This window comes from Macadamia integrifolia, chromosome 11, assembly GCF_013358625.1.
Source record: "Macadamia integrifolia cultivar HAES 741 chromosome 11, SCU_Mint_v3, whole genome shotgun sequence".
Lineage (NCBI taxonomy): Eukaryota > Viridiplantae > Streptophyta > Magnoliopsida > Proteales > Proteaceae > Macadamia > Macadamia integrifolia.
The window spans coordinates 23,540,086-23,567,999 of NC_056567.1; the positions used below are offsets into that span (position 1 = coordinate 23,540,086).

The 27,914-nt window shown below is 39.7% G+C and overlaps 1 protein-coding gene across 2 annotated transcripts; it reads left to right on the forward strand.

Moving 5' to 3' along the window:
* The first annotated feature begins 1 nt into the window (after position 1).
* On the forward strand, positions 2-26,942 carry LOC122093910 (protein LOL2-like). 2 transcript variants are annotated; one of them, XM_042664459.1, is made up of 4 exons: positions 2-198; positions 18,980-19,087; positions 19,575-19,684; positions 25,793-26,942. In XM_042664459.1, the coding sequence occupies exons 1-4, from the start codon at positions 144-146 to the stop codon at positions 26,078-26,080; spliced, it is 561 nt and encodes a 186-aa protein (XP_042520393.1). In that variant the 5' UTR covers positions 2-143; the 3' UTR covers positions 26,081-26,942. The 2 variants fall into 2 exon arrangements, with proteins under 2 accessions (XP_042520393.1, XP_042520394.1); XM_042664460.1 differs by lacking the exon at positions 2-198 and adding an exon at positions 16,767-17,820.
* Positions 26,943-27,914: the final 972 nt, after the last annotated feature.

Sequence of the window (27,914 nt, forward strand, 5' to 3'; positions counted from 1 at the left end):
AAAAAAAAAAAAAAAAAAAAGGTTTACCTCTCCTCCGTCTTTCCCAGGCAGGCAGATCTGAGTCATCTGACACGCGTGTACACTACGGAGTACAGACCTTAGGCTGTTACGACTGAGAAGAAGAGAGCTTCAAAGAAACGAAGATGGAGAGCCATCAAACTGAAGGAACGCCGCAAGGATGGCAACCCAGCACTTGGCGTGAGTTTTTTTTTTTTTTTTTCCTCTCTTTTATTTATTTCGGTGTCTGAGTAGTTTTGATTTCAATGTTTGCATTGCCTGAGTTAATTTCTGTTATTCCATGGACGTTTGGGTTGATACTTTTTTTATTTGGGTTATTCTTTGATTTCTCTGAATTGCATTGAAATTGAGAGGAAATTAAAATTGGGTCATAAAATTCTCGCTACCATTGAGTTTCAAACTGTTCTTTATTGAGTAGCCCATAACTCATAATGACGCTTTCAGGGTTTTGAGCACAATGTGTGGATCCTTCTACTTATCGTCCTATTGACTTCAGAACTTGGTTGCAGTTCAGCTTGATCACCTTTTTTATTATTATTATTATTATTATTTGAGTATAAATAATATTTGAACATATTGACAAGTAAAAAAAAAAATCCTTTTAACCACTCCATTTTATTTTAAGCTGCTGGCAATGGAGCAGATAAGTGTTTGCGAGATGTTCTGAACCTATTCTGATATCTGATCGTTATTCTGCTATTTTGTTGACTATCAAATTGGACCTCTAAGTTTCTGATTTTTTTTTTTTTTTTTGCTTGGATGGCAGTTTCTGATTTCACTGTTGTTTTGAAACCCTAAAATCTAGAATCCTATCGCCAATAGGATTAGTCCATAACTTTAGATCTGACCATCAGATTTTGTTAATTTATTCTAGACCATTAAAGTGCCCTTCTACCAGAATTGTGTTCCCTTTGGTTTTTACTTATTAGATTTCTTCCAAATCTGGTTTTTTAGGAGATTTTATTTGTACTTCAGTCTCAGACTTTAATTAGGAAGCTTTAATTTCAGTTTAGTATAAATTAAGATGTAACCCAAGTTATGGATAATGATTGAAGAATGAATTGAATTGAGTTTGAGAAATGCCTGCGTCACTGCCTTCCTTCCCCCCCCCCCTTCTCTCTCTCTCTCTCTCTCTCTCTCTCTCTTATTTCCTCCTTGTCCAGCGAGACAACCCCCCCTTTCTTCTTCCCTGTGATTCTTCTGCTCCTCCTCCTCATCTCTTCTCCCCACCCCTTGCGTGGCCCCTTCTTATCCTTGCTGGTTATTTTGGTTGGAACCCCTCTCCCTCTCTCTCTTTTGCCTTTGGCTGCTTCCCCTTATCACTCTCCTCTTTAGTCTTTAATTCCTACCATAATACAGTCCATTCATCCTTGCTCTGTAACCGGTGGTAATTGCAGTCCTTGAAAGGATTGTTTCAAGACTTCAACTGGGGGATGATCTGACCTGGGATTTTCTAGGGCTATTTACCACTCCAGGAGTACCCAAAGCCTACAGTAATTGGTCCCAATCCTTTCCCTCTCATGGGTTCAAACTAGAAATCAAGTCTGGTTCTGTCCTACTGCCAACAGCAGTTTCAAGTAATTTTCTTTTATGATTCAAGGTTTGTTTCAGTGGATTATTACTTGGGCTTCATAAAGGAATGAGTTGCGAATTTGCTCCCAAAATCATGGCTCAAATCGATCCTGCATGAGGGATTTTTGTTGTTCAAATTCTTCTTCTCTCCTGCTGTTTCTACCGCCTATAACCCCTTCCCCAGGTTGAAGACGACTTATGTTCTTCTCCTTATTTGAAGTAATTAATGCCCTTAGCCCCACCATTCAGATTGCCCTTTCCTTAGTATTTTACACCTTGCCATTGAATTTTGTCCATTCCAATATTCCTTCTCTCACCATACATTCCCATCCTTCTTTCATTCTTTTAGTTTCCCTCTTCATTACCACTCCTTCCTCCACTATATTACCTCTTGCCATTAAGTTCAACCCATTCCTAGTTTACCCTTGGTCAATAAATCAAATCCCGTTTCATGTCCCTTTTATTCTTTATTGACCCCTATTAAAATCCTTATAATTACAAGAGTTCCATCTCCTATCTGTAACTTCAGTTTATTTACAGAAATTGCCACCATTCCTTAGTGTTTAGATATTGCATTCTTGGGTGGGCCCCAGTTATCCGAGTTAGGTCTTTAGGACCCACCGCCCCCGAATTATTTGGTATCAAAGCAAATTTCCTGTCGACTCCTTTACTCCGATGGTTGCTTACACCACCTCCTCATCTGAACAGTGGACTCGGTTACTTCAATAGAATGAAGAGATGTTGAAAGCGCTTAGAGTTGTCCATATAAAGTTGGTTGCTAGTAGGACAGAAAGGGAGCACAAGCTATTACCCTCCAGGCCATTACCACAAGACTTGCTGCTATAAAGACACTTATTTTGAACCCAGACAAACAAGGTCACATTATTCATGACACTACGACGATGCCTTGGGAACCATGCTCTCATCAACGGAATGAAGAAGCCTTGAAATTTCTCCAAGCTAATCTAGAAGTGCTTAAAGTTGCCCATCTATAGGCCATTACAGCAAGCCTTGCTACCGTAGAGTCCCCCATTCTAAACATAGATGTACAACAAGGTCACGATGTTCAAAATGAACTGGATGATCCAATGAAGGTTGCATCTGAAGAACTTATCGATGGCCCCAATTACAGTAGTGAAGCCCCACCATCCGATTCCAATGAAAGTTATATCATTCGTTGACAACCATCAAGAGATCATGAGATGTGATGGATCTTTACTCATCGAAGCCGTTAATTGTGGATGTTGATCGAGTGGTGTTGATTCTCTCCTTCTATAAACTCGTGGACGAGTTCTTCTAAACATAAGGGGAATTGATACAGGAGCACTTCGATGGATCGACGTCGACCCGAATCCGTCTGAGGCCGCACCAAGAACCGAATCCAATTTGGGATCAAAGTTACTGATTTGGATTCAAGGTTATCAAAATCTTTTAGGATTTTATTTTATTTGGGAATATTTGTACTCTAATATTTTTGGCTAGTTTCCAGATAGTTAAGAAGTTTCCAATTTGAGTCTTGCTTTATTTCTAATTCTATTAGTCTAGGTTTTAGGAGATTTTATTTCTATTTCAGTCTCAGACTTTAATTAGGAAGCTTTAATTTCAGTTTAGTAAAAATTAAGATGTAACCCAAGTTATGGACAATGATTGAAGAATGAATTGAATTGAGTTTGAGAAATGCCTGTGTGGCTGCCTTCCTTCCCCCCTCCCTATGTGGGATCTCTTCCCTCCCTCCCTCTCTCTTATTTCCTCCTTGTCTAGCAAGACAAACCCCCCTTTCTTCTTCCCTATGATTCTTCTTCTCCTCCTCCTCCATCTCTTCTCCGTACCCCTTGCGTGATCCCTTCTTATCCTTGCTGGTTATTTTGGTTCTCTCTCTTGCCTTCGGCCGCTTCGCCTTATCACTCTCCCTACCCCCTTTTTCTCTACAAGAATCTCCCCTATGCAATTTCTCTTTCTCTTACTCTCATATCTCTCTCTCCTCTTTAGTCTTTTATTTCTGCCATAATACAGTCCATTCATCCTTGCTCTGTAACCGGCGGTAATAGCAGTCCTTGAAAGGATTGTTTCAAGATTTCAACTAGGGATGATCTGACCTGGGATCTTCTAGGGCTATTTTACCATTCCAGGGTGACCCAAACCCTAGAGTAATTGGTCCTAATTAATTCCCTCCCGTGGGTTCAAACCAGAAATCAGGTCTGGTTCTGTCCTACTACCAACAGCAATTTCAGGTAATTTTCTTTTATGAATCAAGGGCTGTTTCAGTGAATTACATGGGATTCATAAAGGAATGAGTTGTGAATCTGCTCCCAAAATCATGGCTCAAATTGATCTTGCATGAGTTGCGAATCTGCTCCCCAAATCGACCTACTGCTGTTTCCTTTTACCCAGATGACCTCAAAGACTTTCCTTTTGTACTTGATGACACTATTGACCACACCCCTTCCCTTCCCCCTACTGCTTTTTCCTTTTACTTGGATGACCTCGAAGACTTTACTTATGCACTTGATGACACTGTTGACCACACCCCTTCCCTTCCCCCTACCTCTCTACCACCTGTACCTAAAATTGCTAAGAGAGCTGAAGAAGTGGAGAACATCCTTGACGAGAAAATTGTCTCTACAAGAAAGGGAGGTTCATGAGAGTTCTTGGTTAAATGGAGAGGATGCCTTGAGATTGACAATATGTGGATCATTGTTGAGGAGCTTCAAAATCTCAACCCGAACATGCTTGAGTATTACATGAATCTTAATAGCCGGGGAGAGTTGATGGGACATCAGTCCAGGTTATCAAGTCTATCAGAGAAGGCATTGCATAAGACTACCCAGCTTGGACTCCATTTGGCTAGATGGTTGAGGATCAGCTTGGGGCTCACCTTAGAGTGTCACGCAAGGACTCCTCAATTCTGATTTCTTTGGACAGCTTCATTTGGGACACACTTGAGCACTCAATGCAAGAGAGAACTGCTAGCTTTATTGCTTTCTTCTTCTTCAAGAAAGTAAATTTGCTTTTCTTTTAATTACTTAGAGTGGGATGCTTTATTTCCGAAAACATTGGATTAGATTAGGACTCTTTATTTAATTTCCTAAACTATTAGATTCTGATTAGGATTTCTTTTGCTTTTTATTATTTATTGAATTGTAAGGCCTACGCCCAGTTTTAGTTAATGAAAATATAGAAGGCAACATCATTGCGCAAGAAACTCTTCCCCCCCCCCCTCATGAAGCTTTCTTCCCCCCAATCATGAATGGGATCTTCTCTTCTCCTCTCTCAGCAATAAAGTAACTTCTCTTCTCTTTCTCTTTTTCTCAATATTTCTTGTTCTCCCCCCCCCTCCCATCCTTTTTTCCCTGTTGTTATTACGACAACATAAACCTTATTCCCCCACCAACGGTTTCAGTTGCATGCCCCCCAACCCCTGTTTTGAAGCCTTTTTTGTTGTTGCTACTTTGACCCTTGCTGAACCTCTGCATGAAGAATATTTCTGTTTTTGATTATTGACTGCAAATTTAAGGACTGGGTTAGTAACTGCTACTACTGGTTATTGAAATGCATGCACCCCATTTGACATCTTGCTGCCCCATGTTCCCATTCCCACATCACCTAATTGAAATCTGTTGAGTTGGTGTAATTGCTTAGGATTACATTGCTTATTGCTGCAGTAATTTTCTGGTTTTAAGTCTGCACATAGTTCATGCATGTTGCTGCCACCCCTTACTTTCAGCCCATACCTGAGTTTAACACATGTTAGTATTGCCAACCTAATCAGCCTGTATGGGGACTCTAGTTCCTAGGGTTCTCTCTACATCAGTTCTAGTAGAAATCAAGTTTGTTTCTGTCCTACCGCCAACAGCAGTTTCAAGTAACTTTCTTCTATGATCCAAGGGCTGTTTCAGTGGATTATTACTTGGGCTTCGTAAAGGAATGAGTTTGAATCTGCTCCCAAAATCATGGCTCAAATTGATCTTGCATGAGGGAATTTTGTTGTTCAAACTCTTCTTCTCTCCTGTTGGTTCTACCACCTGTAACCCCTTCCCAAGGTTGGAGACGACTTGTGCTATTCTCCTTATTTGAAGTAATTAATGCCTTTAGCCTCCACCATTCATATTGCCCTTTCCTTCCTTAGTATTTTACACCTTGCAATTGAATTTTGTCCGTTCCAATATTTGATGTAGATCCACACTTTGGGAGGATCTATCAGAGGAAGAAGGCCCAGCCAAGAGGGGCCTAGCGATCCATACTTAAGTCCACTTGAGTTGCTAAGTTAATAGTTAGAAATAAGGGCCCATTGGGCCCATTGATCTCATGCTTTAATTATTTAATTATTTGTTTAATTTATAAGGCCCATTGGGCCCATCGATTGTAATGTCCTATACGGACTATTAGTTAATTGGTTTACTCCATGTTGGAGTTATAGTCATAGTCCTATTATGAGTCCAAGTCTTACTAGGTGTGTGATGGGGACATCCACGTATACCAGCGGCGTAGGCGCAAGACCAAGCCACATATACATTCCATTTGGCTGGAAGAAAGCTAGAAGAAAGAAGAAGGAAGAAAGAAGAAAGAAGAAGGAAAGAGAGGGAGTCGAACCAGCCTTCCCAGCGCTGGGTTTGACCCCCCCTTTTCCTCCCAATCGGCAGATCCTTGTGGACCCCACCATATACTATGTTATTTTAGTTTTTGCTTTAATTCATAGTATTAGTTAACTCTTTTGAATAATTAGGAAACTAGGAATTTCTTTCTATTGGTCTATTAGGTAGTTTATTATTTCAGTGATTTTCTAAATAACTCTCTTTATTTTTGGTAATTTTATTCTTTATATGTGTAAGGCCATTGGCCATCTTTTGAATTAGTTAATGAAAATTATTGAAAGAAGAACAGCTCACGTCTCTCCCTCTCACGGTTTCCCATCTCTCTCTCGTTTCTCATTCTCGCCTCCCTCTCTCTTTCTCGACTTTTCTCCCTCCCTTTCTCGACTTTCATCTCTCTCTCTTTGCTGTTTCTGTGTTTCTCTATTGCTGCTGCACTGTTGCAGTCATTATTCACAGTAACTGGAATCACCTCCATCGAATAGAACCCACCTGGGTTGCTGTTGAGTTCCTCATCGACATGCTCGACTGCTGCCGAGCATTATATCATCAAGCTGAACCTTTCCCTTCGTCAAATAAGGTGGACTGCATCTCTTTATTTTGGAGGACCTTTGGTTCTTCTGTTCTCCTTAGATTTGGGACAGCAAGAAGGTAAGTAAAACCCCCCTATTCCACATCCATTGACTGCCTATTATCCTCATTATCTCCCCCACTGAAACCTGAAATTATTCTCTGTTTTTCAAGCCATCTATTTACTGTTATCCTAAAAACAATCCCTGCTGTTTTACCTTATTAGTTGGCTGATTTTAGAGAATTACGTAGGTTGCTTATAATGCTTAGTGTCTTGATTGATTTGTGCTAAACCTAACTTATATTTGCTGCCATGTTCCCTTCCCCATATCCCCATTTGACGCTTAGGTAGTTTAAGTGTTTTTCATGCTTAGATTATTATTGACCGCTGCTGCCCTGTTAATTAGTCTATTATCTTGCATGTTAAATCTGTACTTTGCTGAGCAATTTTGAACCCAACCCAATTCAAGACCTATTGAGTATTCCTTCTTCTAGTGGATTGACCTCTTGTAGGAAACCTAGTTGTCTAGGCACCCTCCCTACATCATCTTGGTATCAGAGCATGGTTTTTTTTTGTGGTTGGTCTTGTTATGATTGGGTGTCACTATCACTATTTACATGTCTTGTCTTTTGAGGTCTAATCTCCATCACAACCTGTCAATAGTTGAGTCTGAGCTAAAAGAGTGTTACCTTAGGTTAGGAGATACACTCTTTCTCCTTCGTTTGGCGGGACCAAATAGCATTAGACGCTATTCCCACCAGAAACACATTTTTGGGAGGGAAATTTTTTACCTTAAGATTGAGAGGGCGAACTACCTATCTCAATTGGAGATTCTGAGTAGGCGTTGAGTCTTTGTTGGCAACCACACCTTGGTTGCCCTCTTTCATTACGTCCACCCGTAGTGGTAGAACATACCAGGATATGTCTGACCATCCTAGTACCACCATTTAGCCGGATCAATGGGTAAGAGTCCTCCAACAGAACGAAGAGTTTCAAAGAAACCTTCAAGCTGAATTAACTGCCAGTAGGACTAAATGAGAAACACTGTTGGCTGATAGGGAAGCACAAGCTGCTGATCTCTAAACCATAACCTTGAAAGTTGAAACTAATGTCTTAAACTCAGACGGACGGCAGGACCATAGTACCTTAGGCATTGGACCTAGGACAAGAGCCCCTAGCCCTGAGATAGAGAACAATGACCACCACACTGATGGCTCTGACCAAATAGGGGATAATTTTCTAGGCACAGGGCGTGGTAGAGGTCGGGGTAGGGGTCGAGGACAACCTGCTCCAAGACACCATACCTAATATGGGGATGATGAGGGTTATGAGCACTATGATAGGGGTTTTGATGTTAGGCGGATGATTAAGGTAGATGCCCCTACCTATGATGGTCAGATTGATACTAGGATCCTTCTAGATTGGATTAAGCAAATGGATAGGTACTTTGAGTTTTATGATATGCCCGAGGAAGTCTGCTACGGATTTGCTAAGTTCAAGCTTATCGGAGCTGCCCAGGACTTCTAGACAGACCTAGAGTACCAAGAGGCCAACCTAGGACTTGAGCCAATCACAACATGGGTAGAAATGCAAGAGAGGCTCAAGAGGGAATTCCTACCTATCACCTATAGGCTACAATTGTTGAATGACATGAATACCCTGAGGTAAGGAAAACTGACTGTGACCGAATACATCAGCAAGTTCAATGAGTTGAAAATTAGAAGCCGTATTCGGGAGGATGTTGAGCAAACACTTTTTAGATTCCTTACTGGGCTAAACTCTGAAATCCAGTCACATATGGCACCCCACCTGGTGCTAGACTTTCCACAGGCCTTCCAGGTAGCCCTTAAGGTGGAGTCTTCTATGAGAACTTATTCTCAGAGGAAGAGCTTTCAAGCTGGGGAGTCCCACTTTAGGAAACCACCCCAAGGTTTAACTGGATTCCCAAAACCCCCTGCTGCACCATGACAATTTGACAATAGGGGTAAAGGAATCTTGGGAGAAGCACCCAAGAGCAGTGGGCAGCAACAATGCTTCAAGTGTCGAGGGTATGGTCACTTCTCTAGAGAGTGCCCCAACAAAAACCTCTATGTGGGGGAGCAAACTCCTGAAGAAGGTGACCAAGAGAGTTTTCAGGACCATGAGTATAAGGACCATAGACCAGATGAGACCATATCTGATGAGGACGCTGAGGAGGCCGGTGACCTTAAACTTGGTATTATGCGATGTATGGTCTCCCAACCTAGGAGTAGCGATGATTGGTGGCGAACTAATATTTTCATCGTACACATGTCATGAGGGCAAGAACTGCCGTGTCGCCATAGACAGCGGGCATTGTATGAATGTGGTCTCCAAGAGCATTGTTGCTCGAATGGGCCTCAGACCTGAACCCCATCCCAAGCCTTACAAGGTTGCCTAGGTAGATCAGTCCACCATCCCCGTTAATCTGAGGTGTCTAGTTCCCCTACACTTTGCAAGATATGAGGATCGAGTGTGGTGTGATGTCCTAGAGATAGATGTTGCCCACATCATCCTAGGTAAACCCTGGTTATATGACTGGATGTCGCCAATTATAGGAAGTCTAACACCTATGTTTTTGAGTTCAAAGGGAAGAAGATTAGGCTGACCTCCAATGCCCCTAAGGAAGGAAGGGTTCCAGAACACAAGGGAAGTACATCCAAATACACCCCCACCAAAACACTCAACATTTTAAATCAACAACAATTTGGAGGAGAGTGTCAAGAGTCGGGTGATTTATGCTCTAGTTGTCATACAGAGTAATACCGATAAGTCATGCTTATTTACTGAGGCTCCTAGAGAAGTACAACCCTTGTTGAGGAAATTTGAGAGTTTATCCCTTGAGGAGCTACCTGATGAGTTATCGCCTATGCGTGACATCCAGCACGCTGTTGACTTAGTTCCAGGGTCCTCTCTCCCAAACTTACCCCATTACCGAATGAATCCCAAAGAGCACGCCGAACTCAAGCGGTAAGTGGATGAATTGTTACAGAAGGGATTCATTGGGGAGAGCCTTTGCCCGTGTGCAATACCTACGTTGCTCACGCCAAAGAAAGATGGCACCTGGCGTATGTGTGTTGATAGTAGGGCCATCAATAAGATCACTGTCAAGTATAGGTTCCCTATCCCTAAGCTTGACAACATGTTGGATATGATGGCCAACTCATCGATCTTCTCGAAGATTGATCTCAAGAGCGGGTACCACCAAATTCGGGTTAGGCCTGGAGATGAGTGGAAGACAGCCTTCAAGACAAAGGATGGCCTTTTCGAGTGGTTAGTCATGCCTTTTGGCTTGTCAAATGCACCTAGCACTTTCATAAGAGTAATGAATCAAGTGGTTCAACCATTTATCGGCAAGTTCTTAGTGGTCTATTTTGATGACATCCTTATCTACAGTAAGACCCCATCTTCCCAGTTGGATTATTTATAGAAGGTTTTTCATGTGCTTCTACAAGAAAAACTCTATATCAACCTCAAAAAGTGCACCTTCATGAGTGATCAAGTCATCTTCTTAGGGTTTGTTGTTTCAGCCCAAGGAGTGTCTGCTGACCCCAAGAAAGTGAGCAATTGTAGAGTGGCCTGCGCCAACTAATGTCCATGAAGTGCAAAGTTTTAATGGCTTAGCCACTTTCTACAGGAGGTTCATTTACCGGTTTAGTTCTATTATGTCTCTTATCATGGATTACATGAAAAAGGAGTTTCAATGGACTAAGAATGCTATGAAGGCCTTTACTGAGATTAAAAAGCTTATGACTGAGGCCCCTGTCCTGCGCTTCCCATATTTTTCTAAGGTCTTCGAAGTAAATTGTGATGCATCTGGTATTGGAATAGGTGGTGTCCCAGGGCAAGAAGGAAACCTTGTCGCCTACTTTAGTGAGAACCTTAATGAAGCAAGGCAACGATATTCCACATACGACAAAGAATTCTATGTGGTTGTCCAATCACTGCGATATTGGCGACATTACCTCTTACCGTAGGAATTCATGCTATTCTCTGACCACCAGGTCTGAGTTACATGAGCGCTCAAAAGAAACTAAACCAGAGACATGCTAAGTGGGTCGAGTTTCTCCAGGAGTACACTTTTGTACTCAAACATAGACTTGGTGTCGAGAATACCGTTGCGGATGCACTAAGCCGAGTAAACATGTTCCTCAGTCACACAAATGCTAGGAGTCCGGCTAGTGCATTACTCTAGGCCATGAGTGTAGAGGTTGTAGGATTCGAGCGAGTCAACGACCAGTACCTCACATAACCTGATTTTAGTGAGCTATTCACTTCCTTGAGTGGAGGTAACCTTGTCAGTCGCTCAGACTACCCACTCCGAGAGGGCTTCCTTTTTAAAGGAAGCATGTTGTGCATTCCCAGGACTTCACTCCAAGATTTCCTGATCTAGGAATTGCATATTGGGGGAGTCCCTGGTCATTTTGGTCGAGATAAGACCATCACCCTCGTTGAGGACCGATTCTTTTAACCAGGACTGAAGAGGGATGTTGTTAGAGTTGTGAGTCAGTGTAGGACATGCCAGACTGCCAAACAACAAAAGCAGAACATGGGTTTGTACACTCCCCTACCTGCTCCCCATGCCCCTTGGCAGGATCTTAGCATGGACTTCGTGCTTGGTCTGCCAAAAACTTCGAGAGGCCATGATTCTGTTTATGTGGTTATAGATCGCTTCTCGAAGATGGCACACTTCATCCCATGCTCTAAGACCTTTGATGCGTCCATAGTAGCCAAATTGTTCTTTAGCGAGGTTGTCAAATACCATGGGTTACCCCTCACCATAGTGTCCGATAGGGATGTTAAGTTCACCAGTCATTTTTGGAGGACTCTATGGCTAATGATGGGCACTAAGCTCCGTTTCTCTTTAGCTTTCCACCCTCAGACTGAGGGCCAAACTGAGGTTGTCAATAAGAGTCTGGGAAATTTATTGCGTTGCCTCATAGGAGAACACCTTATCAGTTGGGATCGAGTCCTTAGCTAGGCCGAGTTTGCATATTATTCTAAGAACCCTACCACTGGTCTACCACCCTTTGAGATTTGTTCAGGATACCAACCCCGGGCACCCTTGGACCTTGTCCCAGTTGTGTCCAGTTCTAGGACATCCTCGTCAACCGAGTCTTTTGCTCAGCACATACATGATTTGTATGCAGGTATAAGAAGACAGATAGCACTGAGCAACGATCAATACAAGTCAAAGGCAGATGTGCACAGAAGGCTATAAGATTTTCAAGAGGGAGATATGGTGATGGTTAGAATCAAGCCGTAATGTTTTGTTAGGGGAAAAGCGAGTAAACTACATACTAATAGCACAGGTCCTTTCAAGGTACTTAAGAGGATAGGTGCCAATGCTTATGTCCTTGATCTACCAGTTAGTATGGAAATCAGTAATGTTTTCAACGTGGAAGATCTCGTCCCATACCTTGGTGCCTCTACCATTACCTCCTTTTACCCTGATGACCTTGAGGACTTCCCTTTCACCCTTGATGAAACCGTTGAACCAACCCAACCACTTCCCCCAACCTCCTTATCCCCAATACCTAAGGTCACGAGGAGAACTGAAAAAGTTGAGGAAATCCTTGATGAGAGGATTGTATCCACACACACAGGAGGTTCTAGAGAGTTCTTGGTCAAATGGCGTGGACGTCCGGAAATTGACAACACTTGGATCACAGTGCAAGAAATCTAACAACTCAACCCAGATCTGCTTGAGTACTATATGAGCCATAACTCACCGGAGGTGAATTCTTCTAAGCCGGGGAGAGTTGATGGGGACATCCACGTATACCAGCGGCGTAGGCGCAAGACCCAGCCACATATGCATTCCATTTGGCTGGAGGAAAGCTTAAAGAAAGAAAAAGGAAGAAAGAAGAAAGAAGAAAGAAGAAGGAAAGAGGGAGTCGAACCAGCCTTCCCAGCGCTGGGTTCGACCTCCCCTTTGCCTCCCAATCGGCAGATCCTTGTGGACCCCACCATATACTATGTTATTTTAGTTTTTACTTTAATTCATAGTATTAGTTAACTCTTTTGAATAATTAGGAAACTAGGAATTTCTTTCTATTGGTCTATTAGGTAGTTTATTATTTCAGTGATTGAGTTTCTAAATAACTCTCTTTATTTTTGGTAATTTTATTCTTTAAATGTGTAAGGCCATTGGCCATCTTTTGAATTAGTTAATGAAAATTATTGAAAGAATAACAGCTCACGTCTCTCCCTCACGGTTTCCCATCTCTCTCTTGTTTCTAATTCTCGCCTCCCTCTCTCTTTCTCGACTTTTCTCCCTCCCTTTCTCGACTTTCATCTCTCTCTCTCTTTGCTGTTTCTTGTCTCTCTATTGCTGCTGCACTGTTGCAGTCATTATTCATAGTAACTGGAATCAGCTCCATCGAATAGAACCCACCTGGGTTGCTGCTGAGTTCCTTATCGACAAGCTGGACTGCTGCCGAGCATTATATCATCAAGCTGAACCTTTCCCTTCGTCAAATAAGGTGGACTGCATCTCTTTATTTTGGAGGACCTTGGATTCTTCTGTTCTCCTCAGATTTGGGACAGCAAGAAGGTAAGTAAAACCCCCCTATTCCACATCCATTGACTGCCTATTATCCTCATTATCTCCCCCACTGAAACCTGAAATTATTCTTTGTTTTTCAAGCCATCTATTTACTGTTATCCTAAAAAATATCCCTGCTGTTTTACCTTATTAGTTGGCTGATTTTAGAGAACTGCGTAGGCTGCTTATTATGCTTAGTGTCTTGATGGATTTGTGCTAAACCTAACACATATTTGCTGCCATGTTCCCTTCCACATATCCCCATTTGACGCTTGGGTAGTTTAAGTGTTTTTCATTCTTAGATTATTATTGACCACTACTGCCCTATTAATTAGTCTATTATCTTGCTGATCAATTTTGAACCCAACCCAATTCAAGACCTATTGAGTATTCCTTCTTCTAGTGGATTGACCCCTTGTAGGAAACCTAGTTGTCTAGGCATCCTCCCTTCATCAGTGTGTCTAGTCCTATTTGGAAACTAGCTCCTAGTTATGTTATGATTGCTATTTTGCCCTCTTTAAATAGAGGAGCGTCAGGAGCCTATATAATCATAATTTCATATTTGAATAAAAAGAAAATTGCAGACAATTGCTTAGAACAGCCGGGATAGCTGTGGGTGAGAAGCCTGGGCCGAGATAGCCACTCCTCCCCCACTTTCCCTTGTTATTACTCTCTTATTCCTGCAATCAATCACCTATTTCTGTTCACTTTTGCTGGCCTTATTAATTTTAGACTATTCAGTTCTGTCCCTTGAGATCGATCAGCAAGGAGCACCCCTTTGTGAAGCCAATCGATCTCCCCTATAGCCAATATTGAGGATCTGATCTGCTGGACTATTGGAGTACCTGTTCTGCACCATAAGTGGACCACTCGATCCACCTTAGAAGACTGTTCGAAGCTGCTAGCTGCTGTCACTGCAGAATTCTGACAAATTCTCTCTCCTAGGTCTGATTTTCAAGAAAGCAAGTATCTCAATAACCACTTGTCAAAAGGCTCTCAAATTTGTAGGTTTTTGTACCCTCCCTAGGGACTGCCTTCAATCCAAATTGCAGCTCATTCTGAGCTCTCCAGCTGAAGCCACACCATCCCCTCTTTAAGGCTACATTGGGTATTCTCTCTCTCCTGGCCGATTGTCTCTTTTTGGATATTTCTTGTTAGATTGCATTACTCTTGTGTGGAATTATTCCTAGGTTTTGTTTTCTTTATTCTAAAGCATCTTTAGGGTACTTTGTTATTCTTGGGTTATTAGTTGTATTGTTTGGGGATATACATTGTGGGGGTTAGCTTCTTGTAATCTACTCCTGCATTAATATTGCTCTATCTCACCATACAATCCCATCCATCTTTCTTTCTTTTAGTTTCCCTCATCATTACCCCTCCTTCCTCCACTATATCACCTCTTGCCATTAAGTTCAACCCATTCCTAGTTTACCCTTAGTCAATAAATCAAATCCCCTTTCGTGACCCTTTTATTCTCTATTGGCCCCTATTAAAATCCTTATAATTACAAGAGTGCCATCTCCTATTTGTAACTTTAGTTTATTTACAGAAATTGCCACCATTCCTTAGTTTGGATATTGCACTCTTGGATCCCCAATTATCCGAGTTAAGTCTTCAGGACCCACCGGCCCCACGTTGATATCGTCTTGGTGGGGTTAAACCATTTCGTTTCTTTTGCAATGGAGACCCCCCCCCAAACGTGAGCGAAGGAGGTGGTCGAGTTTCACTTTTTCGAGCTAAAAGCAGGCCAAGCGAGGTTTCACTGTATGATCTCTCCACTCACCTTAAAGCGAAGCACCTAAAGGCAGACATAAGGAAGCATTAGTAGAGCCCATAAAGAAGGAAAGAGGAAAAAAGAGAGGTAATTACAACAAGAAAGAAAGAAAAAAAAAAGAGGCATTCTTTGGCCAAGTCGGCCCCTCAATTGACCGAACCCTAGTTCAGAGATTGTCATCAACATGTTAGGAGTCTCCAGTCTTCAATGGATCACCATAACTTGACTTAGAAAGGTGAAACTTGTGTAAGTGAAAGGCATAGTGTTGAGAGAGATTCTAGGCTTTCAGAGTGGGAGAGGGAAGGCAAGATGATCGACCGCTGCAGGAGTTGCGAAGGCTCTTGAACTTTCTATGATCACTATATAGTGATTTTGAAATTGGGATCTTGAGCCTGGTTTCGACTAGGCTCGAAACCGAAATCTTTTGACTGAAACCAAAATTTCAGTCGAAACCTGTACGCCTTTTGATGGGGACATCAAGACGTACAGCCGAAGGAAAAAGAAGACCCAACCTTCTTTGTGGTTGGAGGATTAGAAGAAGGAAGAAGGAGAAAGAAGAAGAATAAAGGAAGGCTCGATCCAGCCTTCCCAGTGCTGGATCGAGTCCTCTCCTTCCAAAATTTGCCAAGATTGTGTGGCCCCCACCAAATCTGATAGTTAGTAGTTTTATTTTTTAGGATTTTGTTTATTTGAGTCTTTAAGTTAATTAGGAAACTAAGTGATTATCCTATTGATTTCTTTTTAGAAAGTTTCTTTGTTTATGAAATAGCATTCCTAGAATAATCTTTTCTTTTTAGTAATTAATCTCTTATTTATGTTAGGCCATTGCCCACGGTTCTAATTAATGAATGTGAATTGAAAAACAGCCAAGGAGCAAACCGCCCACCCCTCTCACGATTCTCTCTCTGTTTCAATCTCGTCTTTCTCACTCTCTTTCTCGCCTTTTCTCTATTTATTCTCTCGGTTCTCTCTGCTCTCTTCTCTCGCCTCCCTCTCTCTCTTCCAATTCCCTTTTACTGCTATTGTTTGCTGTCCACTGCTATTGAATGTTCTCTGCTGCTGCTGCTGTTTACTATCTACTACTGTTGGATGTTCTCTGCTGCTGCTGTTATTCTCTGTTACTACTGCTGCACTATTGCAGCTTCTGTTTGCAACAACTGAAGGCCATACTACGTGGATAGATCATCACCTGGGCTGCTGCTGATCTCCTTTCAATGAACGGATTACTGCTGGGCACCATCTTCAAATCTGGGCTGTCTTCTTTACTCTCAGACTTGGGCAGCAGATAAGTATAGAATAAACCCTCCCATTCCCTCCATTATCCCCTCGTTATTTACTCTGTTACTTCCATTAGAACCCACCCCCCGCCCCCCTTTAGCCATTGCTTAACCTTTTTATTTACCACATTGTTTGCCTTAAGTATTGCTGGTCTTCTTATTACTAGTATAACTGATCTTAGAGCATATAGCATGGGGTTTCTATCTACTTTTGATGCTTAATAAACTAGTGCTATAACCTAATTTTGATTGTTGCCATGTTCCCTACCCCATGTTTCCCCTTGAAGCTTGAGTGAGTTTATGTGTTTTTCTTCTTAAATTATTATTGTTTTTTGCTACTTTGTCTATTAGTCTCATTCTATGTTGCATGTTAAATCTTGTTTGCTGAGTTTCTTTTGTCCTGTTTACCCAAGTCCCTTGAGGTAACCCTACCTAGTTAGTTAATCTTGTAGGAAACCTAGTCACCTAGGAACCCCCTACATCACCTTTTTTTCTGAGTTTTGATGGCTGGTTTCAGGGGCCAAATAGCCAAATTAGGTCATGAAACTTCTAGGACACCCTATTTTAGGCCCTCTAAACATAGTGGAATGGTAGTTTGACTTCAAACCCTATGTTGGTAGTGTACGTTTTGTATACATTTTCTAGTATGGCCTATTTTTTACAACTAGAACCCATGTAATTCAAATAGAACAACTTAAAAATGTATCAAGAAAGAATAGACATCAAATTATAAGCCATTTGATGAATCATGTATCATAAATGGTTTGTTACAAAGAGTCTCATGTATCAAAGTCAATAGTAATACAATACAAGCAATGAGTCACTCTATGCCCATCTTAGAGTCCTAGACTCCTAGGACCTAAATGAGTTCTGGGCAGGCATATAACCATTAAATGTTTCAAGCCTGTACAACAGTGATCTGACCAATACAGCCAGAAAACTGAGTTTTCCAAGTTCAAAATTCAAATCCAATCGAAAGTGGAGTAATAGATTGAAATTTGACCTATTATTTCAATCTATTTCATGCAGAACTTAATATTTATTTTAAAATATTGTAACAGTTTCGACTGAAACATCGATGAAACTGTACATAATTTCAAAAATTTATATCGCAGATTGTTTTATTTCGACAGCCTGCGAAACCGAAATGTTTTGTGAAATACCAGAAACCCAGTACCCTCGCTTGCTCAGATGGAACTCCAGGTTGAGGAGTTACTTAGAATGCTGCCAAGATATCCCTAAACTCGTGTGGATGTCTCCCCAATGTTGGATAAGGCTCTCCTTTTCACATGTGATCCACAAGACGATCCCATCTCATCCTATCAGCATGCATGCCATCATTTCCGAGATTCAAGACAAGAATTGATTAAACTCTTAAGAAAACATGATTGTGGGAGAATTTTACACCCACAAACTGAAGTGTTGAATTTGCCTAGATTGCTGCCAAAACTTAGGTATTTACTTTTATTTGAACTCTCTTAGAAATTGCTGCAAGTCATATTATTGAATTCCACTGAATAATAAGGAAATGATCATTTTTGAAATGTTGGGTCATCCTACTCAAAATCTATGTTCTTTAGAGTTAAAAACTCCAGAGTCAATTAGTCAAAAAACAAATTTACTGTATTGAAGCTTTAGAATTAAAAGAACAACCCCCCCCCCCCCTTTTATTCAGTGTGGAGTCCCAGTTGAACTGTGAATTGTGCAACTGTTATTCCATCTGTAATGTAAGATTTTTCTTCTTTCTTCTTTTTCTTTTTTCTTTTCTTTCTTCTTCTTCTTCTTTTTTTTTTTTTTTTTTTTTAATGGATCTTCGTTCATGGGGGTTGCATGGGATTGTCGTGTTAAAAACTTAAAATCATGTGATATAGCATAAAGGTCTTATGCATAGCAATGATGAAAGCCGCCGGACTGGGAAATACTTGATCAAGAGTCAAATTGGAACAGTGCTGGACTTAGATGTCCATGCAGGGCTTATAGGGTATATGCAGAGGAGGTTGAGTAAGTGACATGGACCATATTACAAAACCCGATTTGGTGCCATGAAAGTTTTTGAATGTCCAGAACTTGTGGAACATTAATGCTTTTTTAAAAGAAGAAACCCTTTAAGATTCCTCCCAAGGTTGGGAACTCTTAAGGACGTGATAAACATAACATTGTTAATTTCTGTGACCAAATTAGTTTCTCAGACTGTAGCAGTAGCACAGTTTTATTCCTAGAGCTTCATGATTTACACTTTTACTGATATACGAGACTGTTCAGGAACAGTGTCTCTACTGCTTCCTTTTCTGGAGTCGCTTAAGATGATAATGTTTTTATGAGTAGTTTCATAGAATTGGGTTCTTATCATGGTTTCAAATGATGGCAAATATCAGCCAAAATTAGCCTACAGATTATTCAGTTCTTGACAGTGGCCAAAACCAAAAAAATTTGGTGATTTCATTGAAATTTTCTGAACTCATTATAAGAAGTGTGCTGATTTTGATAGAATAGGCAAAATATGAACCAAAATAGACTGAAATACATAATTTTTTTTTTAAACATGAGAAAAAATGAGATTTAATTCCTGGCCTTTACAAAGGTTCTCACCTCGTGTCTATTGTCTTGACGCAGAAATGGGTCAAATGGTTTGTGGAAGTTGTCGCCGCCTAATTTCTTATCCAGTAGGAGCCAGATATATTAAATGCTCATCCTGTCAGACTGTCAACCTAGTGCTGGAAGGTTTGTTATTTACATCTCACTCCAAAGATTCTTAACTTTCATGCTAATTAACAATGTTATGTAATTTTTAATTGAAAATGATAGAAATGTTCAGGTTATGTTTGTCTCCTAATGATATAAATGATATTTCTGCATATTGTCCGTACTTTTGTTACTGGTGAAGAATTAGCTGGAAATAAGAAGTACTAAGGTTAGAGATGAGGGAAGAAGATGGAAGAGAGGAAGGAAGGAGAAGAGGAAGTGAGAGCAAATCGTGAGTGGGCTAATTGCTCATCTCACCTATATTACTTCAACCAATACTTTTAGGGAATTACATAGTCCTCCCTAAGGGAGGAGAAAGAGAAATAAAGAGAAATACACATTAGGACAACTTAACATAAATAGTTCCTAAAGTACCCCTATTACATATATTCCAACAGAATTATTTTTTTCTGTAAATTGTGAATAATAATTTTTTGCATTATTTATACCATTTTTCTTTTCATAGCACATCAAGTTGGACAGGTTAAGTGCGGGAATTGTTCTGTGCTGCTGATGTACCCATATGGAGCTCCATCAGTCAGGTGTTCCTCTTGCGATTTTGTGACAGAAATTGGAGTAAGTAAATACTCCCTTGCAGAAGATATATTCCCTTATGTATTACAGATTAAAATCATTTGTGAACAACTATTTTCAGAAAACCTGTGCAAGGTGTAGCATGGAATTAAGCACAAATCAATCTTTCGGTACCATTTTTAGTTAGTTCTTTTGCTTACACATTGTTATAAAAGTTTTCATAATTTACGAGTAACTGTTCTCAGTAACCCTGTGCACTTCACATGAATAGGACAGAATATTGAGAAAAACTTGCCACAAAATATACATGATACTAAAAAAAATTTTTCTTTCACTGCGTTGCTTTTCTGTGCAACATAAGCAAGCTTTAAGAAACCTTGATCTTAAAGTTTCAGCTTGAAACAAATAGGCTTACTAAGGCCCTCTTTGGTATCATTTTTCTATTTTATTTTTACCTATTTAACAAAAACCATTAATGAAAACCATTTTTTTATTTAGATAAAAAAATGGTTTGGTAATTACTTGACAAAAATGGTTTTTTGTGAGAAATAGTTTGGTATCTCTATGTGTAAACGGTTTTTTGAAGAAATGGGTGAAGAGATATTCCCTTCACCGTCTTCCTTATAACTCTCTTTCTCCACTTTAGACTGAAGAAGAGGGGGGCAAGGGGTTTGAATTTCTAATTACAAAACAAATGACTATTTTACCCCTCAATGTTTGGACTTAAAGCACATGCTCATTAAAGTTCAGCGCAAGAATAATTGAAAATCAATTTTGGCCAAAACACATAAATGACTCTTGATCTCTTTTTGGTTTTTATGTTTTATCAATTTTTTTTTTTTTAAATAGAAACAAGCTCCATAAATGATATCAAATGCAACCAAAACTGTTTTTGTGAATAAAAATAAAAAAGGAAAATGATACCAAAGAGTGCCTAAGTTACCATTCCCAATTATGTAAATTGAGAGTCCTCGTGGCACCAGTTCATCATCTAATTCTAGATTAGTTCTTTTCCTTTAGAGTATATGGAAAGGGGTAGGTCATACTTTGAGCATATTGTGGTCAGTCCATACACATCACATCCGATAATATGAGGCACTCTTCTGAGTTCCAGGATGCTTCAAAATCAAATGGTTCTAGATTAGTCTCATGTTGACACTCCTTGACATGGCAATGATTTTTCATGTTGTTATATGCTGTCAGCATGATTTATTAAACATCTGGCACTCAAAGACAAGTTCTTATGGGGCTGGGTGGTGGGTGGGGGAGAATAGATAATTCTTCTGGGGCATCAAGTGTTTAGGCTTTGATTTTTTGCATTTACAGGTCTCATGCTTAATATAAAAATTAGGTTGTGGTACCACTTATTAAATACACATGATGGAAATTGGAATAAGCATATACTTTTGACATGAAATTCTTCATTCAAATTTATTTGATTATTATTGTTTTAATATTTTTTATCATCCTTACCCTGCATTTTGATTTCTGGAGGTTGAATCACTTGAAGTTCTTGAAAGAAAATATTATCGTTGAAATCCATAGTATCTATGGCCAGGTTTAGCTTTGATACCAAGTTCAGATTGTATGAAGAAGATGGATCTGCTGGTGGTGGGCTGGATTAAAGCTAGAAGGAGACAATTCAAATTTAAGCAATATGGTTACGGCAAGATAGGGAGAGAGGTACTCCGATAGAGAATGGAGAGAGAAGGAGAGAAAGGTGAAACCGTTGGGGGGGGGGGGGGGTTGCAAAGAGGGGAACGAGAGAAATAAGCATCTCTCTCAAACAAACTAATTCAAATCCATTACTTAAGTTGTGTGTGAGGTGTACCCTCTTACATGTATTTATAAATTAAAAAAAAAAAAAGTGAAGCCATATAGAAGTCTAACTAACTTGAGCTTCCTACTTGACCCTAACAGTTAAATACTAAAAAAATAACAATCTAAACTAAGTCTAATAACCTCCTCCCAGCCACAGGCTTTAAAATGGAGAGTCCTAATTGACTCAAATACTTATTTAATAAAATAAATAAATACCTTCGATTGGCATATTGGTCAGATCTGATACTCTGATTTTCTCATATTAGTTTTCCCTTGAATCTGATTTTTTAACCTTATACGCAATTCTGGTTTCCTGTTGGTTTCTGAAACCTGTCCTTTAGGTGACCTATAACAACAATAGATTTAGAGTAAGGAGTAGAGGTTATGTTGTAGTCAAATATAGCTTAGTCTCTGTCATTCAATACATAATTATGTAGTTATGCATGGAAATTGGTGCAAAAAAAAAAAAATCTCATACAAACATCCAAGGTTTGCGTATCTTTATTCTAGGTGGTTGATGTTTTTGGGAGTAATGGGTCTCTTAGAGAAACATATCGGGAAACTAGTGCTATGTGGAATGATATGGCTGCTTGATCGGTGTAGTAGGAGAACTTTAGAAAAATAAAAGGTGCATGGATAATCTGAAATGAAGGTAAATAATTTATGACAAACTAGTGGCAGAATCATCGAGTTCAAAGACATATTAGTGTAAAGAAGGTCCCATTATAGGGGAAAGGACAGCCATCTGAATTAGGGCGAAGAAATATGAGGATCTCTATAACAATTTGAGCACAAAGGAAGGGGGAAAAGCTATTTATACAATAGCTAAAATGAAGGAAAAGGAAGGTAGATATTTTGACCATGTTAGATGCATTAGAAGTAAGAATGATCAATAAGGACTTTAAGGAGAGATGGAAAAATTATTTTACATCTTACTAAATGAAGACACTTCGAGTAATAGTGTCTCAGAAGGTTGCACTACTCATCAAGACACAACATCCTGGAGATGTGTACAAAAAAATTAGGGTGCCTGAAGTAAAAGAAGCTTTAAGGAGGATACAAAGTTGGAGAGGCACCTAGTTCAGATGGGGTCCCAATAGAAGTGTAGAAGAGCTTAGGATTATGTGCTTTTATCTTGGCTAACCAAGCTTTTTAATACGATAATGAGCACAGGGAAAATGTCAGAGGAATTGAGGAGAAGCATTGTGGTTCCGATTTACAAAAATATAGGTGATATTCAGAGTTGTCATAACTATAGAGGCATAAACTACTGAGTCATGCTATGAAGTTATGGGATAAAGTTTTTGAAACTTACCTGAGACAAGAAAACTACTATTACAGAAAACTAATTTGGTTTATGCCAGGAAGATCTATGATATAAACTATTTACTAGCTTAGGAGACTATGGAAAATTTTAGAATTTGCAAGAAGGATCTCCATATGGTCTTTATTGAAAATCTTATGATAGAATCCCTAGAGAGTTATTTTGGTATGTACTAGAGAAGATAAGTGTTTTACGTAAATATGCTGACTTTAAAGATACATATAATGGTAGGGTGACTTGCGTAAGAACGGTGGGGGGGGGGGTCAAGGTATTAATTTCCCAATTACAATTGGGTTACATCAAGGATTAGCTTTAAGCTCTTATTTGTTTGTGCTTATTTTGATGATCTAACTAGAGACATTCAAGATCATGTCCCTTGATGTATACTCTTTATTGATGATATTGTTTTGGTGGATGAAACAAAAATAGGGGATCAAGACCAAGTTGGAACTATCAACCTTGGAATCAAAAGGTTTTTAGACAAGTACTACAAAAGCGGAGTGTATGGTGTTTACTTCAGTTACATTAGGACAGACAATGAGGTGGTGAAAATTGATGAGAGGGAGATCTTGCAAAGTGATTATTTTAGGAATAAAGAAGGAGAAATAGATGATGGTGTTACACAAAGAATTAAAATAGGATGAATGAAGTGGAGAGGTGTCTCCAAAGTCTTGTGTGATCAACATATTCCTTTAAAACTACAAGGATAATTCTATAGGATAGTGATATGACCAATTATGATGTATGGCGTGAAATGTTGGGTAGTTAAGAAATGTCATATTGATAAAGTTAGTATAGCTGAGATGGATGTATGGTAACATTAGGAACGATAAAGTAAGGAATGATCAAATTTGAGCTGATTTGGGAGTAACTCCGATACATGATAAGCTGCAAGAAAGTCATTTGAGGTGGCATGGCCATGTACAACAGAAGCCTTTAGAGCTAGGGGCAGATCTAAAATGACTCTAGGAGAAGTGGTGAGAAAGACATGCATAGTTGAGGGCCTTGGATCATGTATGGCTTTGAATAGAGCTGATTGGAGGTTGAGGATTCGTGTAGCGCCCATGTAGTTGGGTTAAGGCTGAGTTGTTGGAATGCGTTGTGTTTCTGGAGGGAGTGTGTATGGGCGGGTGAGTGAGTGTCTTTGGGGTGAAGGGTCTGTTGATATATATATATATATATATATTTCCCCAGGAGGGGAAACTTATGATTCTCAAATGCCTTAGGTCCCAAAGATACCAATTAACAGAAGTGCTAGGGCGCCGTCATTACTTTAATGGATCAGTGGCTAGACTAAAAGGGAGGAAACGAGAAAGGAGTGAATTTGTGAGCTAGCCACAAAGAATAACCTTGTAAGTGAAAGCTGATTTGTATGGTCCCCTCTTTAGCAGTGAAGGTGAATGATTTCCCTTGAGGAGAGAAAATGGGTGCAATGAATGCTAAAAAGGATGTGGATAGTAATAGTGACAAACCATTTTTTTTTATTTGCCCGATGATGTAGCTTTAGATGGAGTATAACGGAAGATGATCTGTGCATAGTTGGGATAATTAAGTTGAATTCGTGGAAGAATCTCTCATCAGTGAGCTTCTCCGGAGTTCAGTAGCACTTGAAACCTTGTAATATTGGCAGCCATGGTGTTTTTTCATAGACTTTTTTTTGGGTAATGTTTCTCCAAAGACTGAATTCCATGGTTTGAGTGTGGATCCTTATCTCAATCTTCTCTCCCATAAAGATGAATGCCCATTTCATCCTCTCCCCTGACCTTGTGCAAGGGATTGCATTCTATTCTCCCCCCTGCCCTGGTGTAAGGTATTGCATTCTATTCTTCCCCCTGCCCTGGTGTAAAGGAGAGCATTCTATTCTTCCCACTGCCCTGGAGATACTGCATCATAAGACAGCAGTTTGACTTCTAACATTTCTTCCTCTGTGTAGGATGTACGTGATATGGGTAAAAGTTTAGTTCTGATGAGAAAATAAAATAAATAAAAATGGAGATTTAAGGATGTATACATAGTCCTTCAAACGCATTTGTTAAATTTAGTTTAAAAAAACATTCTTATTTCCATATGTAGGCTGTGATAGAACCATAGGTAAAAAGCATATAAATAAATAGAAGCATTTAATATACTATTTTGCTATCCATTGTTGTTTAACTATGGGGACACTGATTGTCTATGTTGGTCTCCCTATCACATTATACTAATCAGTCAGGAAGTTCAACTTGTATATAATATTAATTAAAACAGTTTGGTTTTTTTCTTTCTTCAGGGGGTGGGGGTTTAAGGAGGAAGGAAAAAATTCACAGAAAAGCGAAAAATTCTTTAAAACTAAGTCTTGGGGAAAACTTTCAGAAGCAGAAACATGTCTATCGTGTATATTTCCCTATGTTATCTATTATAAATACAAGAAAGACTAAATAAGCAATAAATACCAAGATCCCAAGGTACTTCAAGTCTGTGAGAGTTCAGTAGGCTATAAGCAAACAATTTGTCCTGGAAAAAGTGAGAAAATTGGCTGTATAACATCCTAAATGTTTTCTTTTAATCTATTAATTGCTGATAACAACTGCCTAGCGTAGTTGGTGAGGTTGTGGTGCACTAAGCCCACACTCACCAATAGGTCTCGAGTTTGAGTCTCCTGGTTGTTACCTTCCCCCGCCCCCCTTCTATAGTGTACCCATCTAAAAGCAAGATTGTAATAAGAAACTAACTAATACTAATAAATAATCAGTAACCTCGTTCTGTAGATTTTTTTTTTTTTGAAAATCCTTCGTAAATTTGTTTCTTTTCTAGAACAAAAGGCAATTTCTTGGTTATCTAACCTTTCTGAATGAAGTTTTAAACATTTTTAACTTCAATTCTTTTCTTTTGAGAAGAGGGGGGGAGGGGGGGACAATGTGTTTTATCCATATGAGAACAAACTTTTCAAATGTTGTTTCGATATTTTACCTGTCCAAACCAAATTATTTTTTCTTATATATTTTGACCTTTTTGGGTACTTGCAGGTGCACAACCAACGACCCCCACTTTCTGTACAACAGGGCCAGCCTCCCCCACAACCAATTTCTGTACAACAGGGCCAGTCTCCCCCACCACCAATTTCTGTACAACAGGTGCAGCCTCCCCCACTACCAATTTCTGTACAACAGGGCCAGTCTCCCCAACCACCAATTTTTGTACAACAGGGCCAGCCTCTGCACCTACCAATTTCTGTACAACAGGGCCAGTCCCCCCAACCACCAATTTCTGTACAACAGGGCCAGCCTCCCCCACTACCAACCCCCATTCAGTAGAGCATATCAGTTGGTGAAAGAGCTGGAACCAAAACTTGCATCTCAACCTTCATGAGTTTATGTGCTTAATCATAGAATCCGCCTATTACTTCATAAGCTTGGTGTACATGCTCTTATTAAATATTAGAGTAATAAATTTTGGTATGGGTGGAAGTAGTTAGAAAAGGTTGGCTGTCCTATATGATTTGGATGGAAATCTAGTTGCATAGCAGAAGGGATATCAAGTAGTTTATCACTTGGAGAGTTATATGGTTCAAGAACTTCACTCCCAGACATGGTTTTGTCACTTGGACAGCTATGACTCTTTCCCTCCCTAACCAGTGTTTTCTTAATTCCGAATTGCTGCCTCTGTTGAAATTCTGTGGAGGATGTCAATCACTTGTGCCTTCTCTCTCTGAGTCTGGAGAGGTATCCTTCACAAGTGTTGGCCTTCTCACAGGGCAATCCAGCCTTTCGGCAGTGAGTGGAAATGGGTCAAGAGAAGCTTCAGTGTCAAATCTGCCTGCAACTCAGTGTGGAAGTTAGCCTTTTGTGCAGTCATCTATCACAAGTAGTTAGAATATCTTTGGAACCCTTTTCATCTGATTCTGACTTGGTTAAGTGAAACATTTTTCCTTTTTCGAAATCATTAATATTGGGACTGATGGGATAGAATTAAGTAAGTAACTGCATTAATGTGGTTTACCTCATTTACCTAAGTTAGAGATCATGAGATCAGAATCTTTACTTTGATTGTGTAGCATGTACCATCTGGTGGAAGACTCTTAATTTACTTATCAAATTGTATATTAGAAAATTTGGAAATATTAGTTTCTGGTATCAATTTTATACAGGGAAAATTGCAAATATTGGTTTCTGGTTAGTTTCCATGGCTTTCTATGCTATGACATCACCAAAAAGGATTTCATTTTCTCTTTTTGGTCATGTGATTCCTACACCAGCATGTGGGCACGAGCATCAACCATTGGGGCTGAGGTGGTTATTTCACCACCCATTGAGTTTGGGTGTAGGGGCGCATGATCGGGTGGCATTTCACAACTTAAATGACATATTTTGCCCTTGATGTCCCATGTGCTAGAGAAGCAAGCAGTTTGATATGGTTAGGATGATTCTCATTGGTCTTATGGCAACTGTTTTTTATCTTGTGGACTAGTAATTTGATCACTGGGACAATTTGGATAGGGTGGATAGTTGGATAGGTCATATGTTGGTCTGTCTCAATTGTGTGACCGCCCCACAAATGGGGTTTTTTCTACTTGTTTTCTTTAGTAGTCCTTTGTATTTGAACATCTTAATCCACCATTGTAATTTTGATTGAAGATAGAGAGACCTTTCAGATGGCTCACTTCATAAATTTAGTGGCAAAGTAGGTATCCAGGGCTAATGTATATAAATAACTGTGGTAGGTAAAGTGTTTATTTAAAATAAAAAAAAATAAATAAATAAATAAATAAAATTATGGATACTTTATCAAAACCCTTAGATCATGAGAATCTTTGATGGTTGAGCATTAACACACACAATCAGTTGTTTTGAAAAAATTAGTTTTATTTTCCGATCCTATATTTAAATACAAGTCATGATGCCCCAAGAAATGTTCGATTTGAAATTGTTATGCTCCTTTGTGAAAGTTATTGTGACCTAATAAACTCATTTATTGGGCCTATATGAATGATACCTTTTTCAAGACAGCTATTGGTGCGATGTTTAGATTACTTTTCATATTGGCTGTGTGGAAAATCCTCTTTCTAGTTGTGGTTAGGGGTGAAATGCCACTCGAATACAGAGCTAGCTGGTTCTCCCTGAAATGCGTCGAGGCACAGCAATTGACTGG

Bases quoted from the DNA above. Each gene is read 5' to 3' on its own strand.
- LOC122093910 (XM_042664459.1), top strand. From the start codon at position 144: ATGGAGAGCCATCAAACTGAAGGAACGCCGCAAGGATGGCAACCCAGC. The intron at 199-18,979 runs GTGAGTTTTTTT...GTCTTGACGCAG, and splicing joins ATGGCAACCCAGCACTTGGC to AAATGGGTCAAATGGTTTGT. The intron at 19,685-25,792 runs GTAAGTAAATAC...GGGTACTTGCAG, and splicing joins ATTTTGTGACAGAAATTGGA to GTGCACAACCAACGACCCCC.